This window comes from Theobroma umbraticum, unplaced genomic scaffold, assembly GCF_002168275.2.
Source record: "Theobroma umbraticum cultivar Fairchild unplaced genomic scaffold, ASM216827v3 scaffold_67.0, whole genome shotgun sequence".
NCBI classification, from domain to species: Eukaryota; Viridiplantae; Streptophyta; class Magnoliopsida; order Malvales; family Malvaceae; genus Theobroma; species Theobroma umbraticum.
Genome location: NW_018397262.1, coordinates 6998030 through 7017349, shown reverse-complemented (window position 1 = coordinate 7017349; position 19320 = coordinate 6998030). Strand labels below are relative to the sequence as shown.

General features: G+C 36.1%; 3 protein-coding genes across 8 annotated transcripts; 1 reads left to right on the top strand and 2 right to left on the bottom strand.

Annotated features, from left to right (window-relative positions):
* The first annotated feature begins 2721 nt into the window (after positions 1-2721).
* Positions 2722-3690, top strand: LOC110419570 (protein NDR1-like). The gene has a single exon (XM_021432666.2). It carries the CDS (start codon positions 2890-2892, stop codon positions 3511-3513), a length of 624 nt encoding a protein of 207 aa, XP_021288341.1. The 5' UTR covers positions 2722-2889; the 3' UTR covers positions 3514-3690.
* Positions 3691-5457: 1767 nt separating this feature from the next.
* On the bottom strand, positions 5458-11113 carry LOC110419831 (putative multidrug resistance protein). The gene is made up of 7 exons (XM_021432953.1): positions 10931-11113; positions 10306-10360; positions 9988-10175; positions 9245-9702; positions 8618-9158; positions 6543-8500; positions 5458-5937 (listed from the first exon to the last, which is right to left on the bottom strand). Exons 1-7 carry the CDS (start codon positions 11111-11113, stop codon positions 5547-5549), a joined length of 3774 nt encoding a protein of 1257 aa, XP_021288628.1. The 3' UTR covers positions 5458-5546.
* A 1951-nt stretch (positions 11114-13064) lies between these two features.
* LOC110419782 (putative F-box protein At5g52610) lies at positions 13065-18734 on the bottom strand. 6 transcript variants are annotated; one of them, XM_021432890.2, is made up of 6 exons: positions 18513-18734; positions 17737-17836; positions 16172-16338; positions 13802-15018; positions 13456-13525; positions 13066-13362 (listed from the first exon to the last, which is right to left on the bottom strand). In XM_021432890.2, exons 4-5 carry the CDS (start codon positions 14943-14945, stop codon positions 13470-13472), a joined length of 1200 nt encoding a protein of 399 aa, XP_021288565.1. In that variant the 5' UTR covers positions 14946-15018; positions 16172-16338; positions 17737-17836; positions 18513-18734; the 3' UTR covers positions 13066-13362; positions 13456-13469. The 6 variants fall into 6 exon arrangements, with proteins under 6 accessions (XP_021288566.1, XP_021288565.1, XP_021288564.1 ...); XM_021432889.2 differs by having other exon boundaries at positions 17737-18734; XM_021432887.2 differs by having other exon boundaries at positions 16172-17836.
* Positions 18735-19320: the final 586 nt, after the last annotated feature.

Genomic DNA, 19320 nt, shown 5'->3' with positions numbered 1-19320 from the left:
AAAAGAAAAAGTTGAAAACATCTTGTAATTATCGTTTGTTTGAATAAATTATATTGATTTAAATTTTTAATCTTATCATTAATAAGTAGAATACTTGTTTCGATCTTAATCACTATTGTTTCTAACAGAAAATGTCGCATTTCATATCTCATTTTTAAATTCTTGCATCATCTTTTTCATTCATTGTTTTAGTGATTAATCATTTCAATCGTATAGGCTCATACCATCTACGTTTATAACTCTCAACGTAGATTTAAAATATATTTTATCTTTATGAAAATATAAAATAACTATTTGAAGCTACTACATAATTTTTTGTCCATTAGTTGCCGACTATAAAGTTGCAAGAAAATGTAGACAAAGTCCCATTAGTTGTCACATTGGGGCAGGCTAAGAAGGAAAGGTATTTTGTTTTCAATCTTGGCCATGCATTTTTGGTCTTCAAGTCTTCTCTCCAAACCCTCATGGATTACACAGCTACACGTGCATGTTTTATTCTTTTTTGTCGATGGTTCCAAAACTCTCCATTTTTTTTTTGGCCAATTTTCCCTTTTCTTAATGAAACTTTTGAGTTATACAACCATCGTTTTTCTTTAAATTACATTTGTTAATATTTAAAACTCAAAAAATGTTATTAACTCGACAACTTTTTAAATCGAAACATATATAAGAAAAGGAAAAATATAAAGCCGACATGTTAATGGTAATGATTTGAAATGTTGTGTCGTATCATTGCGACTTATGAATTAAGATGAGTGTGAGCAATATATAGACTAAGAGTTTATATTTAATATACCGTCAATGTATAAATATGGTAATATTATCATTGACTTATAAATTACAATGTTATTAACGAGTAAAATAAAAAAATCTACAAATCTTTTTTTAAAAATAATGACTCATATATTAATCGAGAAAATAACTTGAAATTTAATAAACTATACAAAAAGGGATGTGTGGGAAATTTCCATTATTTTAAGATCAAATTCATAAGTAATTGTCAAAAATAAAAATACCCAACAATTCAGAAGTGGGTTAAAGAATACCTAATACCAATCAAAAAAGGAAAAGTGGCCTTAGCAAATGAAGCTTATTATTAAATCCAACTCTCCAAATCAAGAGGCAGCCCCATGATCCACTTCCAAGAAATAATTATGGGCTAACTCATAGAGCCCACTAAGAAATTTAGCTAGGCCCATTTTAATATTTTGGACCTCTTTTTCTTCTTTTGGGTCATAAACAGGCCTTTGAAAAGTAAGATACAAAAGGCCCAATTACCAGCCCAAATCCAGTTATCCATTTTTGCTGACCAACAAATTTCTCAATATCATACATTAATTAAGTTGTATTTAACATATATTATGCTGATTAAAAAATCTTTTTAAATTATAGATCATGTAAATGAAACTTTCATTCATATTTAATTTCTGGAAAAACTAAATCCTGAAAAGACAAATTTCTATGTCACATGTCACAACCAAAATATAAAGATTACAATCTTAAACTATATCAGTTTATATAAGCGTTACATTTTTATTGTCTCTAAAGAAAACATTAAGTATTCTTTGATTTGTATTAAAAATAATCATTCTTATATTTTACAAGCACAGAACCTTAATTTGTAAGACTGTAACAAAATATTATCAACCATTTGACATAATATTAACTAACATTTTTTTGTTTATGTGACATATAATATGATATGGTTACGTAACAACTAAGGCCATATTATGTGGCAGGTGTGAACAAGGGAAAAAAGAAAAAAAATAACCTCGATTATCATGTGATCACGTCATAAATCACGTTAATAAAAAAAATTAATTGATATTAAATTTGATGAATATTATCGTTTAATTTTTTTTAAAGTATAATAGAAAGCATAGGAACCCAATTGTATAATCTAATATAGTTGAGGGTTGTTTCCTTAATGAAACCAAGTCTAAAACTTCCAAAAAATAGAATAAAGAAAAGATTCCACATGCACATTGATAGAAACACCCCATAATTGACCGTTGATAAATTTTTAAAAAAATCTTCCTATCATCAATCATCAGCCAATACCTCAAATCCCCATAGGTAGGGTTAGTCAACCATGACCAAGTTTTTAATAGTAATATAGAGCACATTATTTTCCAAGTAACTTACATATCATTACAAATTTACAAAATAGACCTATTATTTTATCAAGTGGAAGTCTTTCTTTAATGATGTGTTCACATTGAATTATACTTTTCTTTTTCTTGTTTATTTTCCCCCAATTTACTAATTATGAACCCTAATTAGGGAAAACAACTATAAGCCATTTTAATAATTCAACCAAGGAGGAACAAAATTAATACTAAAATCCTTTTGTTATGAAATGGGTAAGATTTTATTTTCTTTTTTTTCCCATTATTTTCATTAACTCATTCTCTTCATGCATCAAGATTGAGTACACATTGGATTCACTTACTAAGAACAAAACCCAAATCTCCCTCCAAAGTTGAAACTTGCCTTGTTTCAACGTATGTGTATCTATTTAAGATTCACCATTCATCCTTAGCTCACCTCAACGACCACAAACCATTTCTCCCAACAACTCATTTTATTGGTCCTTTTAGTCAACACTACACCACTTGGCCACCTTTCATTGGCTCAAAACACCGGCACAGATCACTGGCAAGGAGCCTTTATTAACCCCCAAAAGCCATGGAAGAGAATAGTATTACAATAATTATGCAAACTTTATTTTATTATTTAAAGGAAAAAGCTAAGGGACAGAGCAAACGTATCATTATTTTATTCTATGCTTCAAAGCACCGTGTTCTTAGCCTTTCATTATTTTCTTCTGAGCTGAAAACCCTTTGCAACACTTGACCGGAAAAACACCAATCTCAGTCACCGGAAAACATGGCGGATTCCGGTGGAGGATGTTGTAGGTGTTGCTGTAGCTTCATCTTCACTCTGGGTCTGACTGCACTTTTCATGTGGCTGAGTCTACGTACTTCCAACCCTAAATGTTCCATACAGTATTTGTACTTACCATCACTTAATAGAACCTTAAACCTCTCAACTGACCCTACCTTAAACTTCACACTTAAGCTAGACAACCCTAACAAAGACAAAGGGATTAGGTATGATCCTTTGAACGTGACGGTCTACGATTTCTCAAACAGAAGTCATGTCTTAGGCAGCGGTGTGATTCAGGGGTTTTACCAGGGTCACAAAAAGAAGGCTACGAAGCCTTATCAAGGGACTGCTAACACGACAGTGGCTTTACGGGCTGTTTCGGATAACGGAACGGGGGTTTTCCGGGTGGATATGTCGACGGCGGTGAAGTTTAAGATCGTGTTTTGGTATACAAAGAAGCATAAGATTAGGGTAGGAGCAGATGTCGTGGTCAACGCTAGTGGTGTTAATGTTGCCCCGAAAGGGATCAGGCTTAAGTCTATGGCACCAAAAATGGGAAGTTGTTGTTTGGTGGTGGGAGCTTTGGTCAACTTCTTGGTCTTCACTTTGCTTAGTTTTTGGTGAGTTTTGTCTTTTTTTTTTTTTGCTTTAATGCTTTTTAGCATACTTTGGGATGTTGGTATGGTAGAAGAGAAGGAAAAAGAAATGGAAAGTGTTGATGTTGGTAGCACTGAGCAACATTGAGAACTGTGATTCTTTAATTTTCAGTGAACATTTGGATTAATTGTTTGTTTGATTCAATTGCATTGAAGAATTTGCATTTAGAAAGTAGATGTTTTATTGTATGAATTATTCATAGATACATGAAGACTTGAATTAAGTTCTTTTCTTTTTCTGGGCTTTTTCTTTTCTTCGGCAGTGGGAAACATTGATTTTCTGTCTCTAATTAGAAGGTTGTTTTGCTCCCCCACCCCCCTCCCCCATTTTTTTATTCCACTACCATCAACAGATGTGGATCAGGGAATCTAGCATATGAAGATTTTGATCTTTCATAAGCTGAATCTCTTTCTGCAACTGATTGGATTAGATTTGCTTAAAGATATTTGTAACCTATGCTTGGTTGAGAACAAAAACAGTCCGGACCCACTTGAAAAATGTGGTTCCAAATTGATTGGTAATAGTTAATCCTGAAAGTTCACCTGAGTGGTAAGATTAGTTCAGTGGGAAAAGAAACTGGAAATTCACTAGAAAAGGGAGCAACATTTCTTAATGGAATCTAAACGCGGTATCCCACTAGTAAGTGGGAAATGCAATGCACAAGCAAAAGGAAACTTCTTAGGATTCCCCTGTTGATGTAGGAATTTGTGAAAGTTTTTTCAGGTTGTCTCTCTAGGAAACTTCCCCAAGGTTTTCTTGAGAAGAAAAGTCTTTCTCTGTATGAAGATTCTTAGCAACCTTGCTTGGTTGATGAGTTTATGTAGTGGCAGTGGGGGAGGGGTGTTTAATTTCTGATATAAAAAGGAGTTTTAAATGACCTGGCAGAAACTTCTGGCTCCAACTGCCAGGTTGACTGAAACACAAACAATGGAATCCAAAGCTGCTGGTCTTTAAATATAAATAGTAATTGACATGTTGTTGATGAAGACAGATCTTGGTTACTTTACCAGGGTCTTGATCAATGTAAACAAAGCAATAAAAAGAAATTGATGATCACATGTTCAAACGCTTGATGAAAGTAGTTAATCTGCAGAAAATGTTAATTTTTCTAGGCAATAACAATGATTTGAAAACTATATATATTTGTTCAATAAGATGTTGTTGGAGAAACTATGCTGAGCTTTTAATGAAATAAGTAGGGCCAGTCAGACTAGTACATTTAGTAGGTTTAAACAATAGAAAAAGCTCCTATGGTAATTTATGTAACTAACAACTCACTTTTTAATGCATTCAAATAAATCTTTAAACTTTGATGTAGATTCAAATAAATTTTTAGCTTTAAGAAAAATTTAATCGCTGTTAAACTTAATGTTAGTTAATCTTTTCTTGTTCACGAGGCATATGACAACTTACATGACACATGGCAGCTTATGCTAAATGCGTTGGATTTTTTGACCACATCAGCTCATCAAGTCATATGCCTCATGAAAGAAAAAAAACCAGTTGAAATTGGGTCTAGGATCAATTAAAGCTTGTTTGGACCTAAATCAAAGATTAAAAATTCATTTGACTGCAATAGTGCAGAGCTTTTTTAGTAAATAACTCTGTTATTAAGGCAACCCTAGTAAATTCAGAACTCCATCTCTATGCTTGAGAGTTTTACTATGACTGTGCCAAGAGGGCTAAGTGAAGGTTACTTTCAAGTCATTAAGCCCTATACCCTAAGCTAAAAAACGTTAGCAAATATTGTTCAAATTTCTGATTTGTTCAGAACAAGATCTAAGATGAATGTATATACTTACCATAACTATTTAGAGTGAACTCTCACATATTATAACCTGAACGTGCTGAGTTGATCCATTGAAAGCATAAATTCTACATCTGCAGTGCAAACCAATTACCAAGCTAGAAGTAGTCATTCGGCAAGTAAATACCAAACTCTTTGCCCATACCTACAAAATCGTATATGGTGGATTCTATCTTCATCAAATGGCTTCAGCTCATAACTTCAAGGTTTCCCGCTGGGGAGAATTTCCACCCTGAAGTTTTATCAGTGAATAGTATGCACCTTTACGACCCAAGGAAGCTAGTTCATTGTGTGACCCTTGTTCCACAACTTTCCCGTTCTTGATGACGGCAATGGTATCGGCTTTCTGTATGGTTGATAGCCGGTGAGCAACGATTACACATGTTCTGCCAACCATCATCTTCTCGAGTGCTTCTTGAACTAATCTCTCCGACACACTGTCAAGTGCACTGGTGGCTTCATCAAGCAGCAGAATTGAAGGGTTCTTCACTATTGCACGTGCCAGTGCGATCCTTTGTTTCTGACCCCCTGATAGCTGAACACCTCTCTCTCCGCAGTTTGTGTCATAGCCATCTTTCATTCCACTGCAAATGTCATAACAAGTACCTTAGCAAACAAAGAGGTTGCCTAGGCAGTAGAATAGGATATGTGAGAAAAGAAAAAATTGGGTTGTTCATTGACTAAAAGTAACAAAAACGAACTCCTATTTCTGGGTCAGATCAGAACTAAGAGTCTTCATCATTCGGAAGATTTATCAATCAGATATCATTCTTGGCTCGATATTTACAGCAGCAGTTTCTAGATTATCAGTTGATGCAAACTTAAACTTCAGTGATTGGTTTGGAGGATTTGAGTTTGACACGATAGGCGCCCCTGCCTCCAATGTGTAGAAGGGGTACAAGGGAAGGACCTAGCTTTCTGTTAGAGACAATTCAGATAATGACTAGCCTAGTCCATTGAGTTTAGTCATTCTTTAGAGTGATTTAGTGATTTTCATCTTCAGGAAACCTTGCGGGGTTAGCCAACTTTCAGCCTAATCCAAAGTTAAGGATGCAGGTAGAGGTCATACTGCCTACTTCTGCTAGGTAGCAGTAGATATGAATCTACATTGAAATACAGCTTCAACCAATTTTAAACTTTTCCTTATTGATTTCATATATCAAACAGAACTAGAATGCAGTTCCCATACCTTATAAATTCATGAGCATTGGCAAGCTTTGCAGCCTTTCTTATCTCGGATTCTTTAGCATTCTGTTTTCCATAGGCAATGTTTTCGCGTATAGTTCCTGCAAACAGGGTTGGCTCCTGACTGACAAGTGCGATATGTGATCTCAGCAGTCTCAAATTATAGTTCTTTATATCCTTTCCATCTATGGTTACTGATCCTTTGATTGGATCGTAAAACCTTTCAATAAGCCCGATAATTGTAGATTTTCCTGAACCACTTTGTCCCACTAGTGCCACTGTCCTCCCTGCTTCGATTTGAAGGTTCAGACCTTTAAAGATCAACTGGTCAGGTCTGGCTGGGTACCCAAAGAACACGTTTTTCAGCTCTATCCGGCCCTTAATTGCCTTTTTGATATCTAGACCCCATGTATTATCAGGATCAATCTCACTTTTCCTGTCAAGGATAGCGAAAACTGATCGAATGGCACTGCTTCCTTTAGATAAATCATTAGTCATGCTTCCAGCTTCAGCAATGACATAAGCAGTGAATACCAACACCAAGAACGCTTGGAAAAGGTGCTCTGATGTTATTAACCCTTGTGTCAATAGTCTTCCACCATACCAATAAGCTAATGCTGTAGAAGCTGTGTTGAAAAATTGAGAGCTAAATAGTCCTAAACCTGAAAGCCAGGAGTGCCTGACACTTTCATCCTTGGGACCTTTTAAGGTGTCCTTGAAAAGCCCCAGCATTCTTTTCTGAGAGGAAAAAGCAGTAATGGTTCTGTGGTTTACAACAGCTTCACTTGCTAATTGGCTTCCTTCCTTCTGTGCTTTTTGGGCTTTTACTGCCATACTCTTCATCAAGACGCTCCTTGAAAAAAAGCTCCCAACAACTAGTGGTTGAACTGCAATCATCACAAGTGATAGTCTCCAACTAAGTTTAAGTGCTACTGCATAAGCAAAAATGGACCCAAAAAATGCTTGAACCAGCAATGACATTCGGTCCCCAACAAGGGAGCGAACCATGTTGGCTTCAGTAGCCAATCTTGTGCAAATGGCAGCACTTGTGTTTTCTTCTTCATCAAACCAGCTAACCTCAAATGTCATCAACTTTTGAAGAAACATCTCCCGTACCCTTTTTGTCAACTTCTCTCCCATGACTGAAAAATTGTAGTGTTGGAGGAGACTGGCTGTAAAGTTGAGAGCAGCTATGCCTATGAAAATGAATGACAAGGTCCTGGATTTTGACTTGATTTCAGATTTGTCTGTGCGGAAGTAAATTGATATAAGCAAACCCACACAGTACGCATTTATGGGCTGAACTGCTCCTGAGCCAACTGAAGCAAGACTTCCAATTAAGGCTCTTCCCCACTCTGGTGCATTCATTTTCAACAGACGCCACTGGGATGGAGCAGGATAAGCTAGTTGCTTTAAGTTTTCATCATAACTGTCATCATCAGGATCATATTGGATGGTGTAGGAATAGGGTGTTCCCACAGATAGAGCAGGGCTGAAAGGGTTTAATGCTGGAGTGCTTGGAGCGCTTGATCTATAACTCATTGGGCTTTGTGCAACATGCATCCTGTGGTGATTTCTTCCTTCAGTTTGGTAATTTGAATCATCAGAAGCTTCATTTTGCAATACCATTTTCTGTAACTCTACCATCCCGTAGTATTCTCTGCCTTCTCCACCATTCATTTGCATTAGTTCATCATGTGACCCGGATTCAATTACTCTACCGGCTTGAAGGACCACAATTAGATTTGCATTTCGGATTGTTGATAGGCGGTGAGCAATGATGATTGATGTCCTCCCTACTGATGCCTTGTCAATTGCCTCCTGCACTATCCTTTCAGCTTCTGCATCCAGGGCACTAGTCGCTTCATCGAGAAGCAAGATTTTAGGGTCCCTGATTAAAGCCCTAGCTATGGCAATTCTCTGCTTCTGGCCACCAGACATCTGAAACCCAAATTGACCAACCTGGATATCCACACAGCTTTCATGTTACTATTAAAGGCTTATAAGTTTGTTTTAGAATTAACTCAAATATAGTAATTTGAAAACAGTTTCTGATTGAGAGAGTAGAAGCTAGCTTACATGAGTTTCATATCCCTCTGGTAACTTGACAATGAAGTCATGGGCATTAGCTGCCTTAGCTGCATTTATTACATCCTCCATTGATGCTCCTTCTTTCCCAAACAGTATGTTTTCTTTTATGGATGTTGCAAACAGTACAGGTTCCTGGCTAACTAGACCCATTTGAGATCTCAACCATTTCAGCTGAAGTCTCCTTATTTTGTATCCATCCAAGAAAACTTCTCCTTCAATAGGGTCATAAAATCTTTGAAGCAATGCAATGGTTGTGGACTTGCCAGAACCACTGCCTCCAACAAGACCTACAGACTTACCAGCAGGAATTCGAAGATTCAAACCTTGCAAGACTGGTGTATCAGGTCTTGATGGATAACTAAAATAGATGTCCTTAAACTCAATTTCTCCTCTTACATATGATAAAGCCTTTCCTTTCCTATCTTCTGTGTCTATAGTAGGAACACGGTTAATCATCTCGAAAATCCTAGTAGCAGCAACAGTTGCCTCAGTGATGCCAGTTAAATTTGGTAGTGCACCCAAGACACTCCTGCAATGTAGAACCAAAACAATAATGAGTTAAAAGTTCAATCAGGATATTAGAAAATAAAGTCCGCCATAAAGAAAGTAACTCACAATCCTCCCATTATGACATTGATTCCAGCTACAAAAACTGAGCCACCTTTTTCTCCTTTTTCAGTAACTAAATAAGTCCCTACCCATGCCTGAAAAGCCCATCCTAGATAAATGCTTCCCATACTTCCCATCAGCAAGCCCTTTGCCAAACCTTGCTTTTCTCCCAATTCCAAAGTCTTTTCAAGGGCACGGCTGAACTTATCTAGCGTTTGATTCTCTGCTACATATGAATATACAGTTCTTACTGAGGAAATTGCTTGTTCTGCAATCCCACCAGCAATACCATAAGATTCAATCATCTTCATTATCACATCCATCATAAGCTTCCCAAATACAAGTCCAGGAACAATGAACAACAGTGTGAAAGGCAGGGCAGCTAAGGTAAGTTTCCATGACAGTATGAAGGAAACAAGGAGGCAGAAGAAGAAAGTCGAAAGGAATGCAAGGCAGTTAGGTATCTACAGGCAGGAAAAAGTAAAATTATTAGAACAGCATATTGATGAAGAATATGTTCTAAATAATTCTAATAACAAACCTTCAAAGTATCATGTAGTAGCCAATAGTTCTCACATGGTTAAAGAAATGATCTATCTATTGTCTACTATAAAGCATTCCTTTTCTGGGATTATTGGGATAGATAAATCGAATTATTACTCTTTCCAGGAGAAAGTGCAGTGTTTCCCCTGAGTTTACAACATTGAATGAGTTTTGTGTGCAAAAGAATAATGATACATGATCCAGACCTTCTCACATATTGCAACTTGAATTGCATTGGCATCAGCAGATATGGTTGACACAACTTGGAAGGTTGTTGACGAGCCAGCTTCCTGAGTGTCAAAGAAGCCAACTTCCTGTCTAAGGACAGATTTCAGGTATTCTGTCCTTATTCTGGAAGTCTGTCTCGCAGCAGTTCGTGTCCAACAAATTCCTTCTGTAAGTATAAAATGGTATCACAAGGAAGCAAAGCGTGTTATTTGTATCCGGTTTGTATAAATACCTCTTTGTAATGGAAAATGACTCTTGAAAAGTCTCTGCCTAAAGTTATTAGACTTGCAACTTACGAACAAAAGCTGAAAGTCCAACTCCAATTGCAACATAGAGCAGCCTAAGTGCAAACTGCAGAATAGAATTTACAGTGACATAGTTAACAAAGTAATTAAGTATCACAATTGAAGTTCTTGATGCAATGATGAGATAGGTGTTGTAAAAACATTCTGGTATATTCGATTCATAAGGTTCCTTCATTTTTTTTTTAGCAGTTCTTCGATTAGTTACAAAAGATCCATTTTGTTTGTATATTACCATGGATTTCAACAAGTTTCCAAGAGGAATAATAGTACAGAGTGGCTACAAAGTGTTTATATAAAGTATCCCACATGCGCTTACACCATTGATAACTTCAAGAATCTAGAGAGAATTCAGTTTAATATACTTAATAGTCTAACTTCAAACATCAAACCACAATTCAAAACAGAGCAAATACAACTTAAATGATGAAAACCTGTCTGATGGTTCATCATAAATGGAGATAGGAATCAATTTTATCCATGTTAATAGCTCGGATTGGCTGCTAGCTAGGTCTGAAGCCCATAGCTTTACCTTTGGTCATATCTTTACATATCCTGAGAATGCAACAGCTATTGACTAAAACAATAAATGTCATGAGAGGGACTTAATGGCACATACCTTATCTACAGTATCATTAGACAATGTGATATTAGCATTTCCATATTCATTGATCACTTTGCTAAGTACAAACATTGTAAGAGGGTACTGCAATCCATCTCCAATGCTGCCTAAAGTTCCCAAAAACATCAACAGCTTGTCCAAACCATCAGCATACTGGAACATGCCATCTTTGGCAGCCATATTCTATGTTCCTTTCAGGAGAAATGGGCCCTTACCTTGTGATTATAGTTTACTTCATCAATTCTAATTGAAGCTTACATACATTTTATATGCAGGACTATGTACTGTTATCCACATTCTAATTTGCAGGCAGAATCTATCTTACTGTCTTACTTGAATATCCTTTTTACGCCAATGCCATATGGAATGAATTAATGTGTTTTTTAATTTGGCCGGCTTATGGGTATATCTTGGCAGCAGAATGAATGTTGGTTTCAATAATTCCAACCAGTCATGTAGCTAAGCATAATTTTGTTTTATTATCAAGGTCACACATAGCAAATCAAATAACTAATATTCTGAAATTAGCTGGGAAACCTTGATTTGATGATGTTGAGGCAAATCAGATGCAGTAGAATTTTTCTTCTGCAAAATGTGATAGCCTTGTTTTGTTGGGCCAGGCTCACCTATTTTATATTCAGAAGATTGGTAGTTGTTTTCACGTTTTATGCCTTTGGCAACTTTTTATACAAAGAAACAAAGACAAAAATTTAGAGTATTGAATTGCACATGGTCCTTGGAAATTCATGGAGCTGTCCCCTTTGGAAACTGAAACTTGTTTTACTTTCTAAGCTATAGCAATTTGTACACATATTTGCAATGTCTTTTTCCTTTATGCAATTCTCTGTGATTTTGAGCTTTGGTCAAGTCACATACTTGGACCCCCTTGAAAGAGTCTATGTTGCCCAATGATATTGAATCTGTCACCTGGAATAATTTTTTCCCAATATATATATAATGAGGCAGGCCAGTGAGAATTTGACACACAAGGGTTGCATAGAGCCAGGTTAGAAAAGGGAATATACCTTATTAGTCTCTGCAAAACTTGGTTCATTCGTAATATTTTTTCTTGTGAGAATATAATGCTCCATATTGGGATGCTCTAAAATCACAGTAGGATAAGAGGGAATCCAATTTGCTTAACTTATACTGAAAACTTCACTGAGAAAACTTCCACACTTGCAAGACATAGCATTTCTGACCCTCATTTAAACAAGGCCAGCGTTTATATCTTAATACAAATTTTTTGTAGAGATGAACATTTAATGGCAAACCTAGAAAAGGAGCTCCTTCTTAAACTTGGGAAGGTTTGTTTTTTACTGAAGTTGGAGGAAGTTTGCAGGACTTAATGCAGAATGCCCTGAAAACTTTCACCACTGTTGTATAGGCTTGTGAATAACTCAAATCATCAAGGGAAAGGAAGTTTTCCCAAAATGGGTTCATGCATGAAAAGATATGCCCTGTAATGCACCAACAAGGCCTTAGACAAATTTGATTGCCAGAATCTTATCATGTCCAGATTATATCAAGGGAAAAATGCATCAGTTAATGTGAACTGATATGCCAAGTTCCTTAAGCCTCTACAGAGAGGACAAAGGATGGGATGAAACTCGTAAAAGAGACAGCTACTCCAGCTAGAAATGTTATTAGTTAACCAATGAAAATTGGGAAGATCGAAAAAATTGATGAACCACTAACAATTGACAGCTTCTGGCAGATTCTACTGAAGCAAGAATAGACCCCATAACACAAGAATAAGCGTCCAGGCTAATTCCACACTCATCAAGTTGGTTGCCTATATTCTTGTTTAATTCATCACTGCAGTCAACAGTCACTGAATTTCTTTTACTAAATGAAAATGAATCGGTGTCCAGGGGTGAAAGTTGAGATACACTCTGAAAGATAGTCAGTCATCAGGTAAGATGCTTCTTTGTCAGCAGTGTGTTGTCTACATATACTTAATACATTTTCAAGCTATATGTCTCAGTCTGTATTTACATGAGACTACGACATTCTACAGGCATTTTTCTCCACTAATATGCTTTCCACAACCTTTAAAAAGACAGAATAGGAGTAAGCTCACAGAACATTCACCTGACCAAAAACTTGTTTATTGGTTTTTAGTTTAGGGATCAGAAATGGTAGGTCATCCAGGGAAAAGGTAACATCACATTTGCAAAGATAAACACCGATATCTTTATTGTCAAATTAAAATAAGTCATTGGACATAAAACAGATGCACAGACAACCTTACACCATCATAACATGAAAATAAAGAAGGTGAGCATTATTGCCCAGACGAAGGATCATCTGTGTTGACAACTGATCACAAGTTAAGAGCCCGCTCATGGCAAAGAGAAAGGTGCAAGATCTCCATGTGGTGAACATGGGACAGTTGGAGACGTTTGTTCATCCTCTGAAGCTCCTTTCTGCAATAAATATACAAAGATTATGTTGATTCAGAGTTCAAGATGAATAAGTAACAAACGAGTAAAAGAACAAAAAGATAACAAGAGATATACAGAGAGTTGTTTATTTAAATGCTCGTTCTGTTGGAAATGTCCTCTGTCTGAGGATCCATGCGTCCATCACCTGTAAGAGAAGAAGATTCAAGCATTGTTAACTTATATATAAATTATAACTAATCATGACCTCGTGTTGTCTGTTTTTCCTTTTTCTGTTTCACAACATGAAATGCATCTATGTGTAAGTCCATGAAAATAGCTAATCAAAGCTAAAGTCTGTCTGGTCTCTATTAGACTTTCAAACTGTTTCTAAATGGTATCAGACTAGGATTTAAACCATAAAATGGTGTCAATAAGTCCATCATAACATAAAATAACATTCAGAAATGAATTTATGACTTACATGAGAGAAGGCTTTCTGTGTATGCAACAGCAACCGGAAATTTCTTTTCAGAAGTGTCGCTCAAATCAAGCTCCCTCCAAAACCTCTGGTCCAGATCATAAATATAATAATGATTTGAAGTTATAAAGAAAATTTCATTCTCCCTTGCAACTACAAACTCAACACATTCTTCATTTGAGAAGGGAACAGGATCACTGCATTTCAGTTCCCATTTAGGCTTATCCTTGTCTTCTAAAATCCATATATTCACAATCTCATCTTCATCATATACAGCAACTAGGGATAAACAGCCTTCAAGATCAACCAAGTATGAGTGTTCAGTGACCTCTTTCGGAAGGTCAATAGTTCCAAAGTTTTCCTCGATGTCAACTGTAAGGATAGAGCCAGCGGTCATGTGATCTTCGTCTGAAGCAATGAGCCAATATATCTTTCCATTGACAAAAACATGGTTGGACCCCAAGGGGCTATGGCTAGATTGCATGGGACAGTAAGGTACACGACCTATAACACTCCAGGATCCAGTGCTCGATGAATATACCTCACATTGACGACGGTTAGCACGGGATTGACGTTTAGCAAGAGATATGCGCTTGGCACAGAAAAATCGAAATATCTTGTATTCGTTGATCTGTGGACCAAAAGCAACTCCAATGGAAGGTTTTTCTTCGGATGTGCTACCTTTCGGAAGTAATAGAGCCTTTCTAGTGACAGGATTGCAGATGCGGATTTCCAGATCAGTTACATCCTCAACTATCATGCCTGAGTCCACCTTCCAGGTATAGTTGATACAACAGAGCAGACCATCAAAGGAACAAATGATGGTAAGGGGAGAAAGATTGCCACAATACGGAAAGGTAATTCTTTTAGTGATTTCATCACCGTCCTTCATCAAATATAATGTCATCCTCATATCCATGTAAGGATAAACTATGTAAATGGAGTGGTTTTTAGACCAGAGTAGCTGCAAATCAATGAAAGCCTGACTACTTATCAACTGACACCAGTGCTTGCAAACAGATTTGCATGCTAAAAGTGACTTAACTGGAAGCCTTGACAGTATATTGGCAAGCACATTTTCTACATATTCTACCTCATACCATTTATCAGTTATGCAATGAGCACATCCGTCACCTGTTTCACCCATTTCTAACCTCTCTTCACCTCCTTCGTCCAATAAAAAAACCACACCTGTCCTAAGATTGACATATGGGAACCATCTGCAAGATTAAGTCTAGTAGTTATTTTAGTTAAACATGCAGGAGACATCAACAACTTTTTTCCCGTAACAAGAGCTGAGATTAATGATAGCTAATATTTATACATGAAAATGGAACGATTTTCTAAAATCTCTTTGTAAGATCAAAACACACTAATTTCCAATCTGACAAAAACTTATTTTGAAAATGAGGGCAACAGATAGAGGAAAAGTAACATGCTCTATGCATTGAATTTTTATTTACAGTTCTGTGAGTATCATTGCATTTCCATTCAACACGCAACACACAACCTCATTAGCGGGTGATACTACAAAAATTGATAAGTGAAGCAATTTTCAAGGGTATGTAACAGATTTAAATTGTGTTACAGACACATCATTGTTACAGGCAGAACCTGGATCAAGGGCAAGGCCATTAGTCTAGACATGCATGGACACAGACATTATAGTAGCATAATAAATGAGTTGGCATGAAACAGTTAAAAGTAGTATTGCAAAAGAAACTTCTAGGAATTTAACAAAGGAACCAAAATGCTATCAAGAAAGCAAAGATGGAGAAAAACGAACAATAAATACTTAAGAGAATGCAGCAGGAAGACACATTACAAAATTCAAATGCAACAGGTCTATGTTTGATTTTTGAATGGTGTGGCAAGCCTATTCTTTCGATCTCACTATAACCAAAGCAATTTCATGCCTATTTCATAGCCTTCCAAAATAGTCATCCATATTTTAGCTTTCTTCATATATAATGTCAAAACATTGGTCACATAAAACAAGTAATCTTATAAAGAGCTGTGATCAACATGGGGAATGATATTAACACAGCCTTGATTTTAAAGAACCAAAAGTCCAATGTCTCCAACCATGAGGTAAAGTTAGCCACAACTCACAATTCCTAATCAAGAATCCTCATCAGTCCATCAAATTTTTGAATAAAGGCATCAAAACAAGAAAGATATCGATTTTACAACATTTAGACAACAAAATCATTGCAATCTCATGAGCATGTGAACTGCAATTCTTCACAGCTCATCCTAAACTCAAGTTATAAAGTTTTGCCTCAATTAGCAAGAATGTCACATACATAAATTTTTATTTATAGATGAATGATCGAATGCCAAGAAAACAACAGAAGAGGTTTGGGGACTCACAGATCTCATCTGGTGCGTCTGGCTGCTCTTGAGAAAAAGAGACTACAGACCACTTCCTAATGAGGTAGAAAGAGAACTCCAGAACTTATAACGCTCATCCAACAACAACCTTTTCTTCAAAGTGGCAATCCAGGAGTTCATGCATTTTGACTAGTGGTAGGTTTGCACTGGAACAGATAAGAAGAATCCCAGGAGAGAAAGAAAGCTCATATGGTAAATTTTATACTAAATTGCTGCTTAACAAATCAGTAAAAGTGAGGTTTTATATTTCTATGGTTCAAATGGATTTTCTGGAAGTAATTTAATGACCTGGCAGTGAAGGTTAACAAGTAATTAAAGATTGTGCCTCTTCTAGTAACTGATAACCAAATATATCCCATGGTTAGCAAATAATAACGTGTATCATGAATTTCTTTCTCTTTTCCTCCATTTTGCACTGTATCATTTAAAACATCACAGGTTAGAATATTTATTGATATCAATACTTTTGAAAGTGTCTTATGAAGAGAATATATAGCCAGCTATGTGTGATAATATTCTATATCAAGCTCTCTTCATAAAAACCACAAACCGAAGTCTCAAGGTCAACCTTCATGTCATTTCCTTATATATCAATTTTCAAGCTGAAAGTGTCAAACATGAACACAAACACATTCATGAGGAGAATTGAAGACTGTCCAATAGACAAGTTGACAGGTCAGCAAAAACAGGACAAAACAGGGAAAGGACTCTCCAGTTCAGAATGGGAGAAATCATGTGAAAAATAAGGAAAAACAGCCCCATAACTAATGAACACAAGGAAAAAGGTGAAAACAATACCACAAACGGCATCCTCCAAACTTCAGGTCTGTTATGGCCGTTAAAAATGTTCAAAGAAAAAACAATCATTTTAAGAGAACTCTTTTTTTTGATGGAAGTGTTCAATTATAGGTCTGGACTAATTTATGTTAAAAATACATGACATACATCATGCAGTCCAAATTACTTTGCAATTTACATGTCATTAGCCAGAGGTGTTGTGTACAACTGGGAAGGCTAAATTGTGTTTTGTTGCTTACATTCTGCCAGCAAATAGCTATGCAGTCCCATGTGCATATGCATAAGCACACATCTAATGACAAAAATTGACACGGTGTAGTTGGTACAGGCAGAATGCATTAACTTCTAGACTCACAATTATGTCATGCAAGATCACATGCACTACCTGTCAAGGTTTCTTGTCTCTACATGATTCACTTGAAAATCTTTATATTACGAAATGGACTTTTTTTCTAAATATACTTCGATAAAAAAAATGCAATATTACTTCCTTTCTAAATCTAGATGAGCCTGGATGAAAATATTTAAGTACACTTCTTTTTTGACACAATTTACGTGCCTGTTTTTTCACATTTAGCAAGCCATACGGTTATCATTTCTTAGTCTGACCTAACACATTTTAATTGCAGTTGATGAGAACATCAAAGAAAGTATTCTTGATTGGTAAGCCCCATATACTTTCTGGCATTGGCATCAGGTTGTAAACTTCATCTTAAATGCAGTTGATGAAAAAATTAAATAGATACCTTGGAAGGAAGGAGATCATTCTCCGTATGTATTTATCTATCTACCATAGTTAGTTTGTGCAAGCACCACAAAAATGGGCCATTCTTCCACTGTTCTTACCTTCAAGAAAGCAATCATTTATATGAGTGAGATCTATCAGTAAATGAAAGATGCAAATGAGTCACCAAATTTTTTTTACCAAATAGTCAGAATCTGCAATTTCCATACAAAATTCCCATGAAACATCAGGCCTTTAATAGCAATAAACAAAATATGTAGAAGTGGAACTGGAAGGTAATTGAAAACATTATACTATCAGCTAAATGGCATAAAATTACAAAAAGTAAGAACAAAATAGCACAGAAAATCAGCCCAATTGCCACAATTAAAACTGTAACAAAACATGGGCCTCTAGCTATATCATCACACCGATCATCTAATCTTCAGAAATCTATCTTTCCTAGAAATTCACAAACCATGCTAACCATAAAATTAGCAGATTTACTATCCCAAAACAAATAAAAAGAACACCATACACAGAATTGTAAACACTCCCAAGAAACAAATCTGGGAACTGCATTCATTAAGTGATTTAACTAGTTTCTGCTCCTAGAAAACCACTCTTTGCACCCATTTTATAATCCGATGAAATTACAGAATACAAAAATCAACTGTCACTCATTTCAGTAATTCTAAAAACTTTACTCTTGTTACAAACATGTACGGACATGCAACATCAAAGACAGTAAAGAATTGAAAAAACCCAGTTGAGAAACCATGAAGTAAGAGTAAAAACCTTCACTTTTCCTCTCTAGAATTGGATTACTGTTGAGAATTGCCAGTGAGACAACCAGAGAGAAGAAAACAAGAAGAAGAAGTTTCCCAACAGTTTTTATTTGTAACCGATGATGTTTTAGTGAACATTGATGGGTTAGAGACATTTGGTGGTTTAATTGCAGACAAAAGGCTGATATCATGCAAAGTTAAGTACACAACTGAACTGAAACTGAAACAAAAATTTGCTGTTCCTTGGAACAATGATGGTAGTTAAGGAAAATATTGCATGCATTTACCATAGAGAATTGTAAAGTGCATAAAAGATCTGGACCGTTAGATTATGATTTGACAGTCAACATTAATCTATTGATGAAGTCCATATTTACTAAAGTTGGGCCTAGTGATCTGGCTCAAAAATGAAAGATTTTTGTACTTTTGTTGTTGGGTTTTGGTGGGCTTTGCACTAAACAGTAAGCACACCTAGCTTTCGTTGGCATTGTGCGGTCCCTGTATGAACATGCATGATGCAGGAGATTCCTAACTTTATGAGTCAGAACAGAACTTTAGGTCAATGATTAGGAAGGCTGCAAATTTCCTCTGGGATTAGGAAGTTTCTACTTAGCAGTTAGGATACTTACCTCTTGTAGACATTGTAAGGCCCTTGTATGATGATTTTAGACTTTTTTCATGAACATGGGTGCCTCTCTTATAAGCAAGAGATTCATAAATTTTATGAGTCTGGACAGAACTATAGGCAATTGATTACTCTAGAAAGGCAGTGGATTACCTTCGAAATGAAGAATCACTACTGCTGCTTACTAAACAGT